Source organism: Pteropus alecto, unplaced genomic scaffold (assembly GCF_000325575.1).
Source record: "Pteropus alecto unplaced genomic scaffold, ASM32557v1 scaffold7, whole genome shotgun sequence".
Lineage (NCBI taxonomy): Eukaryota > Metazoa > Chordata > Mammalia > Chiroptera > Pteropodidae > Pteropus > Pteropus alecto.
Window position 1 is genome coordinate 23,970,213 of NW_006494614.1, and position 23,061 is coordinate 23,993,273.

General features: G+C 33.2%; 1 protein-coding gene across 2 annotated transcripts in view; it reads right to left on the reverse strand.

Annotated features, from left to right (window-relative positions):
* ADGRB3 (adhesion G protein-coupled receptor B3) overlaps positions 1–23,061 on the reverse strand; it is a 659,277-nt gene that overhangs the window by 310,793 nt on the left and 325,423 nt on the right. For both annotated transcript variants that reach the window (XM_006926408.1, XM_006926409.2), the window contains 2 exons: positions 19,979–20,047; positions 15,411–15,519 (listed from right to left, as the gene is read on the reverse strand). In XM_006926408.1, the coding sequence (XP_006926470.1) occupies positions 15,411–15,519; positions 19,979–20,047 (178 nt within the window). The remainder of the gene's footprint in view (positions 1–15,410; positions 15,520–19,978; positions 20,048–23,061) is intronic.

Genomic DNA, 23,061 nt, shown 5'->3' on the forward strand with positions numbered 1-23,061 from the left:
TTTCTCAAAACAGAAAAATTTAAGTTATCCTTGCTGTTTCTCTTCCAAACCATAACTTAAAGTTTTTCCCTCATTTTGACCTTGACTGCCACACAATAATCCATTAAATCTTGCCTTAACTAAGCATCTTACTATATTCATTTCTTCCATTCTTGCATCTTTCCTAGTCACCCTTTGCATTGCAATGAATTATTTTTAAAGCAGAATTGAATCATATCACTCCCCAATGATTTCCTGTTGCATTCCTATAAGATACAAAATCCTCTCCAGGTTCTCCAGGACCTGGTCTTTAACTTACTCTTCAATGATATTTCATGACTTTTCCCACTAACAACTACTCTGTAATCACATTTATATTCTTTTTCATACTAGCTCCTCTTTTGCAAATTCTTACTCAACCATTAGGTTTTGGGTTCAATGACAAGGAGAACATTCTAGTACTGAGTAACCACTGCTCCCTTATATAAGTTAGAAATTCTGGTTAATCTCTCTTCTTCATACCATTTACCACAACTTAAATTATACCTATGTATCTATTTATCTATCTATATGTTTTTGGTTTTTCAAGATTTTCCCTCACATTCCATACAATACAACTTATATGTTCATTCATTCATCTACATAAATTTTACATTTAAAACTTAAACTCCCCACCTCACCTAGACTGTCACCTCCATAAGAATAGAGACCAAGTATGTTTGGCTCATCTTTTTGTTACCAGAGGATGGTTGGTACCTGGTAGGCATTTAATAAACATTGATTTTATATAATGAAGGAAGGAAGAAATGAAAAGTAGGAGACTAATTTTAACTGGGGAGGGGGAACTGGGTAAGGTTAAGTACAAGACTCTAAGATAATGTAAATAAGAGCAGGGACGTGATTTCATGTTGTTCGTAGAATTTCAGTCACTTCATCAGAAAGAAACCAGGGGCCCTATGCCTTTTTCAAAATGAGTAGATATGAGCTGAGACATGAATGCCTAACCAAATGTAATCTTTTGAAGAAAGAGGAGGGATGAATAGAAGTAACAAAAGATATCATTTATTGAGCATTTAAGTGTCAGCACTAGTGGATTGATTTCCTGATCCCACAACACACTCTGAACCAAATACATTTAATAGACTAGTTTTGGATCATTTTGCTGCAAAACCAATCTTCAGATGTTAATGGCATTATAGTAGATTTTCATGAGTTTATGGTTGAAATATAAACAAACTAAAGAATGACTATTGATAGCAATTAATACATGAGCTCTATATTTGTGAACATCATTTCTTTCTCATCAAGTTCAGAAAACAATTTTGGTCTTTTAATTCAACACCCCCCCTCCAAAGAAAAAACACGATAATTTATTTTTTTCTCTCCACATACATGCATGCACAAACATAAAAATGCATACTCTAAGATTAAATTAAGTGCTCTATTTCAGTACTGTATTCTATATATTGATAAAGAGCATATCAACCAAATATAATTTTGCTTCATCTATGCAGTCTGTTATATTACACAATAATATATTTATTTTTCTGTTAAAAAAATGATATTAAAAAAATATTCCACATTTCTAAAATACTATGATATTTTTGAAATATCATAGATTTTTAGAATAAATTTTAAAGATGATAGAGGTAATCCTCTTTAGTAAGACTATTATTACATTTTAGGAGAAGTAAAGAAAAAAATGAAAGCATTAGGCAAAGTTAAAAGAGTTAATCAGGCAATATGTTCGGGGAAAGAAAAAGAAGACTACCTGGGAAAAAGGTGAAGAAAAAGTAATGCTCCCTAATAAGAGACAGACAGATTCTTCAAAAGAGAAAGTTTCATATTTCAAATGTAATAAATTAGCCCTAATGGATATTGAAGCTGATTATTAAGATAATTTGTAATGGCAAAAAAATGTTTCAGTATTTTAGTCTCAATTATATCCTCCTATATTCCTATCACATTTTAGAACCCTATTAAGAATTTCGATGTATCAGAATTAGAATTTTATTTCAGAATATATATATATTGCATATATAACCCCTTATCCAATATAAATCATTCCCTATTAACTATTCATCTTTACATTCTATTTTGTAATTATCAGCTAATCCTTGAATAAAATACTGTCCAGCATATAAAGTCATATGTTATTTAAATCTTGTTATTATTTAATTTTCAATTCGGTTTAACTTTTACTAACAAGTGTCTTTTTATTCTTTGATGTAACTTTAAGAAATACACTAATTTTCCCCTAAGCTCACAGCACAAATTTTAAAACATTTGCATTTACCTAAATAACTGTATTTCAGGTTTGGATGCTGATATTTTGAACATATACACACAACACACTCATAAACATCTGCTCTCTTACATTCATATGACACAGACTGAAACAGAAAATCGAATGAAAGAAAACATATTAAATAAGCCACATAAGTAATTACTTTTCTTAAGTTAAACTCTTCATATAGAAAATTTAAGTAGGTAAGAAAAGCAGAAAAATATTTTTGCCTATTCAAAAGACGTTTAATGACAAAAGAGAACTAATTCATTTATGAACTCTAGAGGATATAGTAATGGTGAATTATTTGATGCAACTGTAGAGGTAATTGATAAAATTTTGCAGACTACAGGTGATGGATTACATGTGAAGGAGCAGAAATTATAAAATTAAAGCAGAAAAGATTCCTCTGTGTGAATCATTCGAGGGAACTAGGATCTAATTAATGACAAATAAATACATGGAAGAAAGAAGTAGCTTCTTAAGTCAGCAAATTGCAAACGTTATTGAAATGTTGGTGGGCCTCCATTGTCATTACACTACGGAAGACAATTGTGTTACATACTCATTTTAAAACATACAGACGCAGCACAAATGGTTTTCTAGATTTCGTTACATTATCTGCCTAGAAGTCTGGGATCTTGTTCTGCTTTGTGAAATAAACAATAAGTATACTCTTGGATTAAAAAAAAAAAAACAAACTTAGGATATTACATTTAGGTAGAAACTTTAGAAGTTCTCTAGTGGGGCAAAATGTGGCTATGGGGGACTGAGTGATCTGATCAAAGTCACATACCCAATGAGTAGCAAAGCACATGTTTGCCCCTATATTGGTCCACTACCAATTACTGAGGGCCTATTACATGCTAGCTAAATATATATTATCTTTAATCTTTACAATAACTCCTCAGGCAAGATAGTATTATCTCTACTTTAGAAAGGAGCACACTGAGGAATTTAGAGATAAAATAACTTGCAGAAGATCAGTTAGTTGTGGTATAGCTAACATCTGTGGCCAAATCTGGCTCCAAAGTCGGCATTTTTTCCTAGATATAAAATACTATCCTTGTTTGCATCAACATAAAGGACACCAATCTTTCTTTAATCTGAGTCACATTTTTCAGTTGTCAAATTCAGATGGAAACCTATTTACTTGAAATTTAGTGAAGGAAGCAATGGAGAAGAACAATTTAGCACATAATACTTGGTACAACCACAATAAAATACAAAAAAGAAAAAAAGAAAAAAGAAAAAAGAAAAAAAAATGTTGGAAGGGAGACAGTACCTAGAGTTCTCTTCATCGTTATTGTTATAGAGGCAGGCCACTATTGCCATAGAGTTAAGGAAGTATTGCCATAGAGACAGCTAAAATGGAATTGTTTTTCATATTCACACAAACTGGTAGCAATATACTTCTAATTATTTGAACAGCAAAATCAGAAAGAAAGCACACAGTATATCAATTTTAGTAGTTTCAAATCCTTATTGCGTAAACCAATAGAGAACAGAGATATAATTTTATAACATTCAAATTTTTGTTTTTAGATTGGCTTAAGACTTTATATTTCTATTCTGTTCTATGAGTGTGAGTCTACCAGATTCTAAGGGAATTAATCTCACACAGAAGAATGAAATCATGCTGGGAAGACCTATCATTCCAATATCTTTTAGATGCAATGTCCTCAGGGCCTAAGAAGACATTTAATTTCCCATATGACCTCTATGCTAATCTCACCTCTGAAAGCCTTTCCCTAGTTAGAGTTCTCTCCCAGATCTCTTGAACTGAGGCAAAGCACTGATCCCTTTATGCAAAGTTCCCATTCATAGCTTCCTTAGGGCACAGAAGTCATGAGCAACTTCTTTGCAGAAATTCATGTTCTTTATAGAGAATAATTAAAGTAAATTCAAACCTAAAGTGTTTGTGGTTAGGTTTATTGTCAACGTGCAAGAAACCCAAGAGTTCTTGGTCTGTATTCTCAACAGAAATCTTAATTTTGAAATTGTGGTTTTCTATTCCAGGAGCTTTCACTTGGAGTTCAAGACACAAAGATGTACCACTAAACATGTATATTCACCATCTCTGTTATATACATTTCATCCTGTAGGCTTTAAACTTTTTTGTCATAGATACGCACAGTGATGGTAGAAGTCAGCTTTCCTCTGCTTTTCTTATTCATGTTCCAATGCTGCTGAGCATTACTGTGCATTCTAGATGTACATTTCTGACTGAGTTTTGTGTGAACTCATTGGGTTTCTTTAGACCATGAGCATTTCCCAGTAAATATAAAATCCAAAAGAAGTAATAGACCTTAGAAATGATAGGCCTTAGAGACAAATATTTGGTCTTTATCTAGGCGTTCTTCACTAGACAGTTAGTAAAGGGATGGAGACTGAACAAGCAACAAATAAGTTCACGAAATTTTCACTGGCTAGATATAGTGTAAAAGATTCAGTAAGGAATAATTCAGGCATCCTTTAAAAATGTGTAATTATCCAGAAAAACAATTTTAAATTTTTAAATTATATATGAAAAACATGACTAAGTCAAAATAAATGTTGAGTCATTTTACTTTGATGTAGAAATACAAAATAAATTAGTGAGATTTCCCTAAAATCATATAGAAAACCACAGGGAAGTTCATAACATATTGGAAGTAGGTTAGAGTGTGGTTGGCTGAGCAAGACAATGAAACAAATCTTTAACTTTCAATTATTGAGATGCAAAAGGATAAAAAAGCATCCATTATGAATGGGAAGCACTGATGTAGGACAAATTGTGTGGGTGCTCTAACACTCTGGCAACAAGGTTGTTAGGAGTAAATAGTATCACGAATATTTGTGAAAGTGTCAATTTGGGAAATGCCATATAAGTGATGCTTTACCAAACCTTTTTCTTGGAAATCCTGGGGAATAAAAAAGAAAAAAAATAAGTAAAAACATTTTCCTGTACATTGTACTCAAATGGCACTTCTGAAAAGAGTCCCTTAGAAGAATAGTCACTATCTGATACTAGAGAATTTTCATTAAAATGTAGACTCAAATAATGTATAAATCAGGTACTGTAAAAAAAGAGGCATTCCAAAGTAGACATGTAGACTCTATTCTTTCTTAATGGTAAAACAAACCAGGATAAAGAAGTAAAAACTGTTGAAGATCTGAAAATTATATGAGAGGTCCACAGCAAAGCATCAATTAGTGTTAGAGGTAGAAAATGGCATAATACAGGGATCATAGAGGAAAAATTTAGGGTATCTGGGTTACTTGAAATAATGTCTATTAACAATGTTTTCTAGTTCAAGCTTTTCAGGGACAAGAAGTATTATTTAATAATGGCTCCATGAATAATTGTGTCCTTGAGCATAGCATGGCTGTATAAAAAGATTAGATAAACCTGGAAATATTATGTAACTATTTTCACCTCAGTTACCTTCTAAAATAACACAGACCTACTAATTATTTGAAACACTATAACATGAATGTTTTCTACTTTAAAGCCCCAGGTTGTAACTTTAATAGTTGTACTACTACAGATAAGATTTTTCAAGCTGGAGAGATCAAGGCACTTTGCAAAGACCTTTCCACCTTGGGGAACTTTTAGTTATATTTTACTTAAAAAATATTTTTTTATTTAAAAAGTGTAAAATAGTTTAAGAAGAAGGAAGCGGATCAATTTACAGGTAACTTGGTTGACCTTTAAGCATTCTTCCATTCTTGAGTCAGGTCCCATGGCATTATAAATAAAAGAAACACAAAAATAGTAGGAACAGTAGGATTTGTTTCATTTGTTTACTGGCAGCTCAATCTGAGTTACAGCTTTACACAGTCATTTTAATGAACGATTTCATTCTAGCTTTTGTCCAATGATTCAGATGGTAGAATGACAAAATGCTGTTGGTTTCAAGGGATAAAACTGCTTAAAGTACAAGAGCAAGGCTTTGTGTTGCACTCAGGAATGAGAATACATAAAAAATAAACACCATGATGACTACAGCTAATAACACTACTGTACATTTTGAAAGCTGCTAAGTGAGTGGATCTTATAAGTTCTCATCATAAGAAATTGTAATTATACGTGGTAAGATGTTAAATAAACTTGTGATCATGTCATTTTATATGTGTGTGTGTGTGTGTGTGTGTGTGTGCGTGCGTGTATATATATATAAATATATATATATATTTATTGTACACCTAAAACTATCAATATGTAAATTTTTAAAATAAAATTAAGAAGTTTTTTTTTAATATAGATCTGAATGCCTTGAGAATAATAAAAAAATTTTTTAAAAGAAATAAGTAACCTAAAACCACTTGCTTTGGATCTTAAACTTTAGAGACATTTAAATGATCACTAAAGTAGATTTCTGATATCTGTTTATAGTATACAGATTTGGAAAAAAATCTGTCTTATTTTTGTAGTAAGATTCTTGGAGATGTAGTAGAAACATTTCCTTGAATCCTCTCTTTCACACTCTACTTCTAATCATTAGTAAACTCTGTCAGGTCGACCACTGAAATATCTCCAGCATCTGACCTCTTCTCACTATTTCCACTGGTGTCTGGTCCAAATTAGCAAGCTCTCTCATCAATAGCCTATCAGTCTTTCTATAATCAGTCCTACTCCCTATAGTATTAGTTTCTACCCCATAGTCAGAATGTTCCTTTTAGGACATAAATGAACTCAAATCCTTCAGTAGTTTTGCATCTCTTCTGGACCTACGGTCAAATGCCTTTCAGAGTCTGGCTTCCGACTCCCTTTCCGAATTCGTCTCCTCTCACAGTCCCTCCCTCAGCCATGCCAACTCCACTGGCCTCCTTTAGTACCTCCAATATATCAAGCATGTAGATGCATCGTGGATTTCATATTTATTGTTTTTTCTGTTTAAAATGATCTGTCCCTACATATCATCGTGTCTCATGTGCTCATGGCATTCAGGTCTATATTAAAATATCACTTCTCTGATGTGACCTTGACCATCACCTTAAAATGACTTGTCTCTTCACTCTATCACCTCACCCTGATGGATTGCTTTATTTCTCTTCATATCACTTATAGTCACTGGGAACATTAGATGGCACTTGTTTGACATCTGTCTCTGCTATAAAACAAGAATCATAAAAGCAAGAGTTTTTGTCTGATTTGTTCACTGAAAATCCTCAGAACCTAGAACAGAAACTGGCATATATTTATTGAATGAATGTCTAAGACCTCTTAAAGACAATTAAATCCATGAATCATTGCTGATCTATTATACTGGAGCTAGGAAACAGGGGTTCTCAGTTGGGTAGAAGACAGTCCACGTACATTCCCTGAGTTGTATGTCTTGCTTGCCACTAGAAGGGACTCATACGGCCTTTTACGACAACTTCTCCATTGCCTCCACCCCCAATCATTTGAAAAAAGCAGGTCATAGAAAATACAGTAAGATATTCCTATTAAATGAGAAATAAAGAACTCATAGTGTGGCATATCATTCCAAGTTATAGTTTAAAACTGTGTTTGAACTATTTATTTTCTCAAAGGAACCAGCATGTTAGTACCATAAAAAAAAAAAAAAAGAAGACAACGGATATTTTTAGTTTTTTCTTTTTGATCTACACACACACGCAAAAAACACATCATTTGCTTCATGTGTCTAGCAAGAAAGAGTGAGTGGAAGACAACGGATATTTGTAGTTTTTTCTTTTTGATCTACACACACACGCAAAAAACACATCATTTGCTTCATGTGTCTAGCAAGAAAGAGTGAGTGGTAGAAGCCAGAAGGTGGGGGTAAAATCTGACACTTTCTGACTCAAGTCTAGCTGACTGAATGAACATCAGGTGCTACAGATAAACAAAAAAAGATTTTAAATTGTATATTTCTCAGGCTTGTGTCAACTGACTACAAGTATTTTATTTTTAAAGAAAGGAAGTTAAATAAGTGAAGATGTATAAACGACAAAACTAAGCAGTGACAGAAAGTAAAATAAGCCTAGAAAGAGAAGCTACTTTATTTTTATAATTACATCACCAGATTGAAGTTTGGTTTCTCAATTGAAGAACAAGATATTCTACCAAAGAAATGATTAAATTTACCACTGAGTATAAGAAATAACACAGATTTGATACTGATGAGACAGTGTTGTGGAGAGAAAGGAAATGTCAAAATTGTATTATGCCATTCTTCAGATTAAATTTGGATTCAATTTCAGAGAAAAATAAGTATGAATGTTCATTCTGAAAAGCTCAGTATTTCACATTTCTAAACCAAGAATAGACAATGATATTTAGCTTGACAAAGAAAAAATGTCTTAACTTTAATGTTTTTAAGGCACTGGCCTTATTAAATTACTGGAGAAGAACCAAAACTACACTCTCCAGAATCTTATATCTCTTAGGGTTTATACATAGAAACCATTTTTGAAATTCCTTACAGCTAACAATTATAACATTCTGTATTTTGAGATATTAATAGCCTAAAAACATTCCATTTTAATCTGATATTGTCAACTTTGAATTGTTCCTTAGGAACAGTTGTGAGTAACAGCAATAAGTGGATGTAGCAACATTCATCTGTGCAAAGTAAATGCTTAGAGATAATTGTATTAAAATGTTAAGGGTGTGATCCACTGAAACCACCTAAAGAGCTCAGAAATGTCGATCCTGTTCACTGTGTCTGTGGTTTTCCTGGAGAACTTTTATGTTATACCATCAGCAATTATACAAGATTTTTCTTAATTTTAATACTCTGAACTTTGTTAGCAATTGATATTAACTAGCATATTAATTTTGAACTGCTTCTTCCCTCCTTCTAATTACATGACAATGATTTTATACTGCCTTGTTTTGAAACTCTTTATTCTTCCTCTGATACCTGCTATGATTCTTTACTTTAATATAGGTATCACCTTACAGCTTTTCTCTCATGTTACCATCCTAATAGTAGAAAACATTTTATGGTTTCAACTATCACTTTTATACAGTTATTACCAAGTACATATCGTAAACTTCATTTCTCTGTTAAAGCTCAAGATCTCATTTTATTTTTTTATTTGAGGGTTATACATATATCTAAATATTAATATGTGAAAGGCATTCTCAAATGTTTGCTGAATAAATATAATCTCAATTTCTCCCTTGTGTCTTATACCTCGGCCAGTTATGCTATTGTTTCTCTACTTGAACAATCTCAAATTCATAGTTACATTCTGGTTACTATTTTTACAACCATTACTTCAAATCTTCATCATCTCTTGCAGGTATTATTGAAAAATGTCTTCTAGTATTTATGCTTATTGCCTTTCTCAATTTCAAAAAATTCTCTTTCTTCTATAACGTACGTTTTACCAAAGCACAACCCTCATCTAGCCAAGCTTCAGTAGCTCCCTACTGTCTTCGGAATTCAGAACTGTCCTACACCTACATCTCAGCATGCCTCTTCAATTTTATCTCACTTCCTTTACTTCCATACATATGTTTTTATCAAAATAGACTACTTATCCCCTTAACACAACCTCAACCTTGACATCATTATACTGTTTTTGCTAAAAGAATGTTCCAGAATGTAATCATCTCTTTGCCACTCACTTTCCTTAATGTTCAATTTTCAACAGTCTAAGCCAAAGTCTATACTAAGTGGCTCCTACTCTAATAAGTTTTTCTAGATCCTTACATAGAATTACATCTCTTGGAATGCATCTCCATAACATTGGTTTTATATGGAACATATCAAGTGTATTTGGTAGTTTATTTCATTTTTTCTGTCCACAACTAGACTACAATTTCCTTGTTAAGATTATTCATTTATTTCAAAGACCTGAATCACTTAGGAAATAGTAAGAGATAAATTATTTTTTTTAATTGCATATAGTCAGTAGGCTAGCAATGTGCACATCAGTGATCTTCCTTGAATTCGGTTCGATGAATACAACTCAAGTTTTAAGTTCAAAATTAAAACAATTAATTCCTAAAGAATAGGCTATTCTTACCAATAAATAAAGCAAATATAATGTGCTACATGAAGTTATGTGGAAAATAGATGACAAAAAGCATAATAAAATATGCTTTTAATAAAAATAAAAACAAAAAACACTCTGCTGAAACTTTAGAAGACTTTTTAGAACAAATAAAATCCATCCGTGTGCCCTATCACTCTAATCATGCAAGAGCTCCACATTCTGTTCAATCTTTGGAACTGAAAATAGATGGGCCTCAAATAATGCACTTTTTCCCCTCTTCCGTGCATTGCCCTCTTTGTCTGCAAAATAATCTAAATATTTCTGATATGAATTAAATTTTTATTCTTTAATTTCATTTTATACTATAATAAATATAAAAATGTTAAATGAAGAGACAATGTCAAGAGAGTATGATTAGCAAGGTACAGAGAACATAAAAATGGAAATATGGGAGGAGGTTTAATTTGCCAATCAAAAGTTTCCAGAAGGCTTTTCTGAGACGAGTTTCAGAAAAGTGATGAGAGACATGCTAGACTTCAAGGGACTGAAGAGAAAATGTTAGGAGAGAAAGTAGAAAAAGCAAGTTTAAGTAACACTTCAAATAATGTTTTTGTTGAAGAAAAATAACTAATCTTAAATAATATATAATGGATATGGTCCCCTCGACTTAATTGATAATAAATTTTTAAAATACATTGAAAAATTCAGATTTAAAAAAGATAAAAACTACTAACATATAGCATGTTTAGAACATTTAGAAAACAATTTTATAATAATCTAAGGCATTGTGAAAGTTGAAATCTCTCTAGCATATCCATTTTTCATATTCATTCATTCATCATTTATTTATTTAGTAATTATATAAGCTATTTAGTAGAGTGATTAGTCTTTGTAAGTGCTCATTAACTTTCATTTATTATAATCATCATGTGTCTATCTGAATGTCATATTCATATGTGAATATGAAAAATAAATATTCTATTTAAGATAAATTATTTTACCAATGCATTGGCTTATTTAACATCTTCATTCATAACACTATTTTTTCTAAACCCTGTATTACACATTTTGAGATCATAAGTCTTTTGAAAAATTGATCAGAGATATGGACCTGCCCCCTCCCAAAATAAACATGCATGCATATATATGAAAATGTTCACAGATTTTAGCAAATAAGAACATTTAATTTATCAGAAGCTGATATAGATAGGGATATTTTTCAGACAAAAGAAGCATCGAAACTTTTCATTTGAACTATTTTTGAAGAGAATCTTTCCAAGATATGTTTTTCTGCCACGTTAATCAGATTAAAGGAATTTCTTTGGTGACGAATAAAGGCCATGATTTAGACCTAAGTTATTGTCATATGTCTTAGAACTAATGTTCTCAAGGATGAGGCACAAGGAGTTGTTTTCTTCCACAGTGTGGACTCCCTACTTTGCTTCATTCTTTCAGTACTTCCTTTTCTTTGTCGTTTCAGGATTTCATCTATTTGCTATATTTGTGCTGCTAACACCACTGTCTCTGTTTCCAACTCATTCTTCCTGGACCAGGAACCAAAAATCGGAAATGCTAAACTATATTTAAAGTTGAAATAAAATAGGTTATCAGTGAGGTTCTGAGACTATCTTAGTAAATTGTATGGTCTTCATGACATTTATTTTTCACTGTTTAACCGTCTCTTTCTTTGGAAACTTATTATCTATATTCCAGAAAAGTGAGGTGGCTATGCATATAGGCTTTATGGAAAAAACAAACAAACAAACAAAAAAATCCTGGAATCTCTCTAAAAGACATGATGATCTTCTGAAGTTCTTTAAGTAGTCTTAATCTAACACACTCTGAAGAAAATGGCCTTGAGGAATTACCAACCATTCTTAGTTTATCATATGGGCTATGTGAATGTGCATATGTGAGTGTGTGTCTGTGTGAGTGTGCTCAGTATAATGATTTTGAAGTTAGATAATTATTTGAACTTGGAATGTTAAGACAAATGCATGACAACTCACACATTTCACAAAATGCTATTATAAAATATTCTGTGTCCTGGCCCCCCAAAATCGGAAATATCAGACAAAATAGTATAATCATGTTTTATATGTACTAGTATCAAATTGGGTACCATGAAAAATATTAATAGTAAGCAATTATAATTCTTATTATCTGATTTGATAACAATGGATTGTAATAGTTAATTTTATGTCTAACTTGATTGGGCTAAGGGGTACCCAGATAGCTGATAAAACATTATTTCTGGGTGTGTTTGTAACAATGTTTCTGAAAGAAACTGGCATTTGAGTCAGTAGACTGAATAAAGAAGATCTCTCTCCCCAATGCGGGTGGGCATCATCCAATTCACTGAAGGCCTGAATAGAACGAAAGGTAGAGGATGGATGAATTTGCTCTCTGCTTGAGCTGGGACATCCATCTCCTCCTGCCCTTGGACATTGGTGCTCCTGGTTCTATGGCCATTGGATTTGGGCTGGAACTTGCACCACTGGCTTTCCTGGTTCTCAGGCCTTCCTTCAGACTCAGACTGAAACTACACATCAGCTTTCTTGGTCTCTAGCTTGCAGACAGCAGATGACAGGGTGTCTCAGCCTCCATAATTGCATGAAGAAATCTCTCAAAATAAATCTCTTTCTGTATATTTACATACGTCATATTGGTTCTGTTTCTCTGGAGAACCCTGACTAATATATGGATACACTTTAGAAACTCTAAAATTATTGAGAATAATCTTCTTCTAGTCATCAAATTATAGTAAGTAAGTCGGTCCCCAAGATAGTATTGGGGAAATCAACAATAAATAACATCTCCTTGGGTAGTGTAATAATGTTTGGAATTTTTATTCACAGAACATAACTTTTTAGTAATGTAGATGATTAATGCTAGATAAGCAATCAGGATAAACAACTGCACTGTCCTTACACAAGGTCGAAGACATTATAGGATATTAGCTTTCTTTACATCACTAAATTTCTTTAAGTTACTATGCTTAGTAGTCTTCTTAAAGTTTAGTGATGATAAAAGAAGTGGGCAAACCTAGAAAACATGATCTAAATGCAAAAAATAATATAGACATTTTTGAAATATATACTTTTGGGAAGTCCAAAGAAAGGTAAAGAGGAATAAATGTTTGCAATTTATGAATATTTATGGAATTATGGAATTTTTATAACAAAACCAGTGCTATAAAGAATTTGTTATGCTGTTATTCAAACAGCCTACTTCAAGTTCTAAATTAAGTTTACTAGACTCTGAGACTGGCTTTGTTTTTATAGCTTTTTCTCAAACATTCTGAACAAACGCCATCCATCGATCTGATTATACTTTTAATTAGCAATGTCTTTAAAATTAGATGTTAACATTTACAAAAAGAACAACAACAACAACAACAACAAAACAATAGCTTTTTGGTTTTCCTCCTTGGTTTTTCTTGTAAATTACTTTGCAAACTGTCCAATCTGGCAGAGCAGACTTCACGGCTCTTTTCCTACCAAAGAAGTCATAAGTGAGACTCATAGGAGAGTCGTTTCAGCTTGAATGACCAGCATCCTCAGAATCTTTCTAGGTTCCTCCTTCTATGTGTCCCCAAACTCATAGCCCAACATGCTTTCCTTTTTCCTACAGACTTTACCTTTCCTCTCTTTGCCCAGACACTTTTTGGAATGGACAGTTAATTTGGATTTTCTTGGATTTCTGACTTCATCAACAAAGTATTATTTTTGGTCCCTTTTTCTTCTCATTGCCTCCAGCAAGGGACAGCTTATTCCATTCCTGAACCAGCACAAGTTGCTGAGCACTCACTCTGGCAAAAAGTCTGGTTTCTCAAACTGATTCAGAAGGTGGATTAATATATGATTCTAACTGGTAAGGACTTATGCCACATGGAGATGGTATTTGGGCGAGGAAATGTCTCCAGATCTTTGAAGACTCCATTACACAGGCTTTCCTGAACTAAAGAATATTCCTGGTAGTTAGCTATTACCCATTACAATTTGAGGTCATCCTAGTAGAAGATATCTTAGGATCAAATGAGTCTCTGTGGGACTAAAGGATCTTCAGAAGAAATCAAGTATAAAATAAGCCATTAAAAGCCTTAATCATAAAAATAAATTATGTTCTGTACCAGTTGAACTCCCCTAGTCAATCCCCCCATCAAGTTAGGTTTCTTCCTGATCCAGAAACTAAAGCTTAAACGTCCAGTGAATAAGAATGTGAGGCAAGATATATTTATTTAAACATATTACTATCTATAGTTCAGTGGTCTTTATGTGAAGGCTACTAAAGCACACAGATGAAAGAAAATCTGTCTGAATTACAGTAATTCCATCATGAGGAAGCTTTAAGAAATGAGAAAACTATAAAGCTATATTAACTTAATGCATATAACATATATAATTATTTCTTTGCTTTTGCCATTTTTTTTTTTAACTACAAAGAGAAATGTGCCATTTGGTTAACATAATTATTGTTGACTCAGTGAAATTGTGACCGCCTGAACATGTGTGTAGCTTTTGCTTCTCTATCTAATCCTTCCCTATAAGTGACAAAATAAAGACAACTAAAGGAAGAACTACGTTTTCATTTTATTTGCTCTAATATTACACAATCCATTACAGAGGGATCTAAGGGTTCCTCTGTGTCCTGGAAGTTACTCAGGAAAACTGCAGCAGCAGCAGTAGCCCCATGATCATGACCCTTAAAGGTATTCTGAAATGTTCCATGACTCATGCCGATTTAGAGCTTCCTTAGGACACCCAGCAAGAAAGTAGCTTGGCATCTTCATGAACAATGTATGAAAGATTATAAAGACTCATTTTAAAAAAAAAAAACCTAGAGTATATATAACATATATTTAATATTAGCTTGGATAGCAATAAACATTTGATAAATGGAAAAAGCAGCAAATATTCATCTTTAAATATACATATGCTGATAAACAGGTAGGTCTATATGCATTCATACAAATGAATGCAGATGTATGCAAATGTGAGTGTGTGTGTGTGTGTGTGTGTGTGTGTGTGTGTGTAAGTGTATATGTGGTTGGGCCCATTTAAAAATGAGACATCAAGTATCTATAACACATTACTCTCATATACTTAAAAATATGAACGACGTATATCACACTTAAAAATGTGTGGCACAAATACTTGCAATTTTTTAATTTCAGTAAGATTTTGGGAAAAATCCTATTTCTTACCTACATTTCCAGTCATTAAGTATGAATTCTGAAAGTCCATCATCCCCATTCCAACAATGTGTATAAAATCTTCAATCACCTGCATTAACTCTATCGAGCCTGGATAAATCTACAAAAATAAGCAAAGATTAGATGAAATAAAATGTCTATATAATGGAATATAGAATTGGAATTTTTTTTTAAAAAACTATATAATGCGGTCGCAAATGAGATCTGATTTATTTAAAGAAATTTCTGCAACTGGCGACAGTTGTATTTTTTGAACTAATAGTTGAGAATGACAGTGGGAGTCGCAGAGCAAGAACTCCGGAAGTGATATGATGCAGTGATTAATCCTCCATAAATGTATGGAAACTCAAAATGTCTAACAGACTGTCTACTTAGACATGGAGTATCTTTACGTTTGATGGGCTCCTTTTCTCATTTAAATACAACATAGAACAAACACTGATGTTTTGGGGCTTTTTAGAATTTTTCCTAGCATCTACTTGAAGGGCGCTGGAAGGAAAAACAATTATCACCATCATGAAGATATTTACAAACTTTTAAGTCTTCTGAATAATAATTAAATATCTTGGGAGAGATATTTATTTCTAATAATTATAATAATGACTGTATGAATAACCTTAGAAATAATTTTACGATCATAATAGCTCTAGTATAGGTACCTCATATGCATATGTAAAAAACAAACCCGAAACCATGCCACTTCATACACTACAAACAGAAGAGTGTTTTCTTAAAGACGACCTGATTCTGACAATAGCTCATAGTGTGTGGAACATGAAGGACATTTAAAAGGTAATATAAATGTTAGCATGTGTAACCCATAGTGCTCATAAAGTCAGCCTGTATTATATAACCATATTAGAACAAAAAGTCTTTTGAAGTTATGTTCATTTCTTTTACCCATTTAGCACCACTGCAGCTTTTAGTCATGAAAATATTAAGTAGATTAAAGAGTGTTAGTGGCTTTGTATTTGCAAAGGCTAGTGCAGAGGGGAATCAATACTGATTACCAGGAAAGCATACAGTAAGATTTGAGCAGGGGAGGGGGAGAAAGGAGGAGGAGGACTTGTTGGGCAGTGAGGGTAGCAGGCACAGTGTGTGCACTTTATAGGAGCTTGCAGCTGTGCCCATCTAAAAATCAGACATTCAGGATATATAATTTATCTATTCACATATACTTGAAGATATCAACAATGGATATTACACTTAGAAATGTAGGGCATACATTTATGGCATAGATAGTCGTATTTTTTTAAAATTATTATTATTTCAGAAAGGTTTTGTGAGAAATTGTTTTCTACCTACATTCCTAATCATTAAATATGAATTGTGAAAGTTCATCATCCCCACTCCAAAAATGGGCATAAAATTTCCATCAATTTCAAGCATCCTGCTACTACAGCATTTTTTTTCTCCTGTTTTTGTGTACGTGTATGTGTATATGAGCATGTGTAGCATAAGGGCAAATACAAATTAAAAATAAGAGGCTTAATTTTCCCTGTTGAAAATAAGAGAGACTCTTCCCCAAATCCTTTCCCCTCTCCTTTTTCTTAGAGGATTTACTTTAGAAAACTAGTAATTCTTTTTGTGTCATTGAAATGTATATAAATCAGTTTTTTGCTTTTATTTTATTATCAGTTTCAAGTATACAGTACATTGGTTAGACATTTATATAGTTTATAAAATGATCCCCGATTACTCTATCTTCTATCTGGCTCTACACATAGCCATTACATTACTGCTGACTGCATTCCCTATGCCATGCTCCCCATCCCTGTGACTATCTATCAATTACTAATTTGTACTTCTTAAAACCTTCACCCCTTTCACCCAGCCCCTCAAACTGTATATAAATCTTTTAAAAGTAAAATAACCTCTTACCCAGCCCCTCAAACCCCCACCTGTATATAAATCTTTTAAAAGTAAAATAACCTCTTACCAGCTGAAAGACTCAGGCATGTCTCTCTTTGAAATGGAATCATCAAAGGAGACAGTACCTCTGTAAGTTTCTGTGGGAGGCAGAAGCCTAATTTCAGCAAGAGTCTTAGCTCTAAATTGCAAAACTACCTTCAGTCATGAAGATGTAAAAGGATTATTTTTTTTCGTTGGGTAAAGCTAATTAACTAAGGAGTGGTCACATCAATTACCAATTGAATTTAGGATGAACTGTGTGAGACAAATGGTGCTATCAAGTTCTCTTACCTGAGGGCTAGTTACTGTTTATCTTGAGGACACATGTGCAATGGTTTGTATCCGTTCCACTATATAAAAGGGTGGGATTTTTGTCTTTGCATTCTCTTAGCAGATTGCCTGTGACACTCAGCACATTCTAATTTAATTCTTACTCAGCAATAAAACTTTCTTTCTCTTCTAGGTTTGTGGAGAAGTTGTCTAGGTTAGCAGATTTTGTTTTCCATTTTATTTTCTAAGCAGTAGTCACATGTAGAGCAGAGGTTGGTAACCATTTTCTGTAAACAGGGTCAGACAGTAAACATTTGGGGCTTTGTGGGTCAGGGGGTCTCTGTTGGAACAACTTAACTCTGTCCTTATTGCACCAAAGCAACCACAGATATCATGTAAATGAATGGGTGTGGCTGTATTTGCAAAGTTTATTTATAAAACCAGTTTCAGGCTAGAATTGTTTCACTGGCTGAAATTTGCTCATTCCTTGTAGAGACACAGGAATTTTCAGTATAACAAAGAAATAGAGAATATAATATCATGGCTAAAATTGAAGTGGCTTGTCATGACTAAAATAGACTTGTAAATTCCAACCACAGTGGTAGTGTATAAAATAGTGTTATATGGCATGTAGTCTTTTTATCACTTTAGTATATTATATTTTTAGTAGGATGGTTTAAATAAACATAGTTTGATCCTTCATGACTGAAGCCGATGTGCAGCAATCAAGTTTTGAAATGACTCTGTTTTCTGTTTAAAAGTGTACATTTTGTTTGCAAAAACCCTCTGATGTCAATATTCACCATTTCACTAAGCTAATTTTCCAAATGCATACAGAGCTATATTTTATTTCGTTGAGGCAATTCCTCTAAAATAAGATAAGGGGATCCATAAGAGACTGTCTTTGGTAAATTTTAAACAATGCTTATTTCTAGGAGTTCATCCTTTGTGCCACAAACTTGGAAATCATTTACCATATGGCTGCATTTATGAAAACACTTGGTAGTAAAAGCCAGAAAAATAGTTTTTTTAATTTCGAATAGTTATTTTAAAAAAGCAATAAGGATCATCACATGAAAAATAATTAAAAGATAAGAATATAGCTAAGTCAAAATCTCAAGTAAATAGATAGGCTATGGATTCAGACTAGAAGTTCTGCCACCATTCATTATTTGTTGAAGTTGGGACCTCACAGTACAGAACAGCATCTGATGAATTGCGGTCTTGTTTTAAATATGGTATTATACATTTGTTTTATTTATACCCATAATTAATAGTCTCCAGCATTCTAGAAAGATGTGCTTAGCCTCTGCAGCTATAGTCTAAGGAAAGACACGATTTTTTACTGTGAGTGGATGAGGCTCTCCTCTAAAAAAAAACCAAGGACAAATATATCACTCAAACTAGTAGAAAAAGATTCAAGGTCTTAAACTAAGGAATGATTTTTTTCTTGCTATGGCCAGAAGCACAGAATTTGAAGTGGACCCACACTGGACTATTTTTGGAGCTCCTATCATAGTAGGAATAAAGGTATGCTTTACTCCTGGGGGCCCAGGATGTGATTATAAAGAGAGAAAGGGATAGATGGTTCATCTCAACCTCAGTAAATATTCTTATTTTCAAGAATGCATTGTTCTCTTGCAATTTTGAACAGGGGTTGAGCAGAAAACAAAGAAGTTGAACATTTGATTAAATTAAATTGTCACAGCATTGTAAAAAAAAAAAATGCTTATTCTCCCTTTCTTAACTTCTAACCCCCTTTTTCTGTAACCTAAAAAATTTTATTAACCACATGTCAGTATAGCACAAGTAGCAGTGCAAAGCATTTTACAACAGTAACTAAAGCAACATGGCCACTTGCTACACTGATCATACAGAGCAGAAAAAGAAAAAAGCAGAATACAATTTTTTTTCAATGAGAAATTATTTTTATAACTCTTGGCTTTGAATCAAAATGCACATCTGTATATATGATCCATATTATATGTAGTGCTGTAGTAAATGCAAATGGTTTTACTAGTTAGTATCCCACAGTTCAGTTTGCAGTATGTGCTTTTAGATCTGCTATTTTTCCCACAGACTGTAGACAGAAAAGAATCTGATTGATAAGGCTTATAGTTTTTATGTATTAATACCTTAAAGTTATGAATTACTTAAATCTGCTCAGTTTTTCACATTTATAAATATCATTCATTCCATTAATTATTATTAGAAAAGAGATCACTTATTTTCTCTAAAATGAGTATGATACCACCTAGAATGACTTTAAAAAGTATCCTTTTATGTCCTTGGGATAGTAAGCCATCAATTTTTTTACATATTTTTTAAACTTTATTTAGCCAACTTCATTTTAAGTGCTGAAATAACTCCAAACTTACCTGTTGTGCATCTTCCCATTTTTCCTTGTTTTCTTCATCTAGAAGGTTGCTAACTATTTGAAAGAAGTTCTGAAAATTAAATTAGATAAAGGTTTAATGTTACATGAGAGAATATACTTTTCAACAACGTCTATTTGGGCTGATTTTTGTGACAAGGGTATAAATGTTTTGCAATATTGCTTTATGACCTTAAGATTTTATTTTAGAAGATCTCTGAGGACGTTTCTTCAGCACTATAATTCTAGGATTTCGACATAACTTCAAATATACACCTCAGAAGATGTCAGAATAGGTAAAACATTTATTCTCACTCAAACATTTTTGTTCTAGTCTATTTTGTCACACCATTGTGTAATTATTCCTTACAAATAAATCTTAATTCCTTCTGTAGTGAAAAGTCCCCTGTGTTTGTCTTATTACAAGTTATCCAGTTCATTGTGAATCATGTTTGCTACTTATACTGCTGTTTCAATGAGCATTACCATGAAGACAGACTATAGGGAAAGCTGAGGCAAGTAACAGGCTTTAGTGACAAGATTTCTTTAACTTTTACAACTACCTGTTTCAAAGATTACATGAACTTTCCCAAGTACTTAGGATAGCACATGGTAAATGCTCAGTAAATCTTAGTTATTTTTGAATTACTATTCTTTACTCCTTCGCCTTCTGCCAGCAAGCCAAAATGGAGGAATAAATAGACACAGTAACATGTTCCATTGAAATTCCAAATCCCTACCGTCATCCACATTCCTAACTAACTGCTGAAGACCTATTGACTTTACCTTACTCCAGCAATACCCAAAATGAGTTTTTGGTTTTTTCTTTCCATGCAGATAGGTATATTTTGGCATTCATTTTTCATTCCGCACATCCACAATGCCAGAGATTGGAGCTCAGTTCAGTTCAGCTGTGTTAGTGCTAGTTTCACACACAAGGGATCTTTACCAGGGAGAGACCAGGTCCCTGTCCTTTCATACTGCACTGTGTCTTCAAGACACAGGAGCCAGGAGAGAAAAATCATGGTGCCTGGCTTGAAGACGAGCAATGACTTGGGGTCACAGGATACCTAAGAAGTGTAAAGTGAATCTATGACATTTGTCTTAAACTACATAGACAGTGGTTCCTTGGTTGTGTCCTCAGAGCCATCTCTTCTAACTAGTCTGTAAGTAATTTAACAGGAGCACTGCCTCACTGATGCATTAACTTAGAATAAGACTCTCTGGAGGGTGAAATAATCGTAATATTTTAGCTTCATCAGTCTTCTTCCCTATCTAGCTTTTCAAAACAGGCCTTTATTCTAATTCCAAATAAATTCACCTGGGTGTTTTTAGAAGAAAAACAAAGCTGCTTCATTTCTCTGGTAGTTTGAAGCTGTTAGTATCTATATTTAATTGCCCTAATTGTGCTATTTATTGTAATTGTTCCTGGCAATCACATGGTTGAAACATGTTTTGAGTCATAACCTTATAAAGTTACAGAATATTTTATTCGACTTGAAAAAATTGCAAGTCTGTTTTAGTCTGTTTTCAATTTGTTTAACCTTTTTGTACTACCAGGCATTTTTTTTTCCACTTAAAATTTCCTGGTTGGAGTGATAACATTTTAAGGGCTTAGTCCATTGAGCTGTAACTTTACCTATGGGCAAAAAGAATTAACCTTCAGAGTTCTCCAATTGCCTATGGATAGTTAACTCAGTAGGGGACATGGTGCTAATGAGGCAAAAGTTGCAGATTTCATCCCTGTACATGCCAGTTAGCTGTACCGAGGTCCACGACCGTAATCTGCGTCCTAACCCCTGCCAACTTTCATACAAAATTCATGCTGCTGCTAACAAGAGACACCAAGAGAATGGGAGGCAATTTGTGCAAATGCATCTCCATTTCTGGGAAAACATTTCATAAATCATGGTTTACTGATAGTGGGTCAGCGACTCTGCCCTGTACATGAAGGCCAGTGAGAACACACAATTCCTTGATTAAAATGATAAAATCATAGTTCAGTTTTTTAAAATCGCCAAAGAGCATACATAAAAAACTGAAATTATTAAAATATAGATTTGCTAGGAAGACTGGGTGCTGTAGGCATAAAATATATATATATATATATACATATGTAGATTCGACTAACCAGAGAGTATAAGCAATGTTTTTGTGCCTCCAACGCTAATAAATAGGACTACTAAATCAGTGTGAGAAAGTAGTACAGAATAAAGTTCTCCTTCTATCTGTCAGTTGAACTTGGGAATAATCAGTTATGGGGTCTAGGAGGGGCAAAGTGAGCTAAGCCTAAACATCTCAGCCTGGGGGCCGAGGGGTGGGCATTGATGGAGAGACAGTCTTTCTTGTTCACCAGTGTATCTTCAGCACGTACAAAGCATTGCTCATAACAGATATTTAATAAGGTTCTAACTTAAAGGAAATATAGTCATGTACCATATAACGACACTTTGGTCAACAGTGGACTGCATATACAACAGTGGTCTCACAAGATTATAATGGAGCTGAAAAATTCCTATCACCTAGTGACATTGTAGCTGTCCTAACATCATAGCACAATATATTATTCATGTGTTTATAGTGATGCAGGTATAAATAAACCTACTGTGTTGCACATGTAGTTATGTATTGGACATAATACTTGATCATAATAATAAATAATAAATAACGTTACTGGCTTATGCATTTACTATACTATATTTTTAATCATTTTAGAGTGTACTCTTTCTACTTATAAAAAAATAAGTTTGCTTTAAAATAGGATGCCGTGTTATGCTGGCAGTAGTTCATACATCATGTTACCTTGTATTGATTTAATCTTGTGTTGTTTGGTTCATCATGGCCCTTAAGCATTCACACAACAATGAAATCACTTAATAATGCATTTATCAGAATGTATCCCCATCCTTATGTGACACATGACTGTAATGAAGTTACGAAGAAAGTATACTCAGGTTCTCTAACAAGACTCAGGTATCATTTTTTTGAGTTGACCCTGCTCCAATCTGCTTCATGCACATTGGAAAAATAATAAGTAAGTAAGTAAGTAAGTAAGTAAGTAAGTAAGTAAGTAAATAAATAAATTAT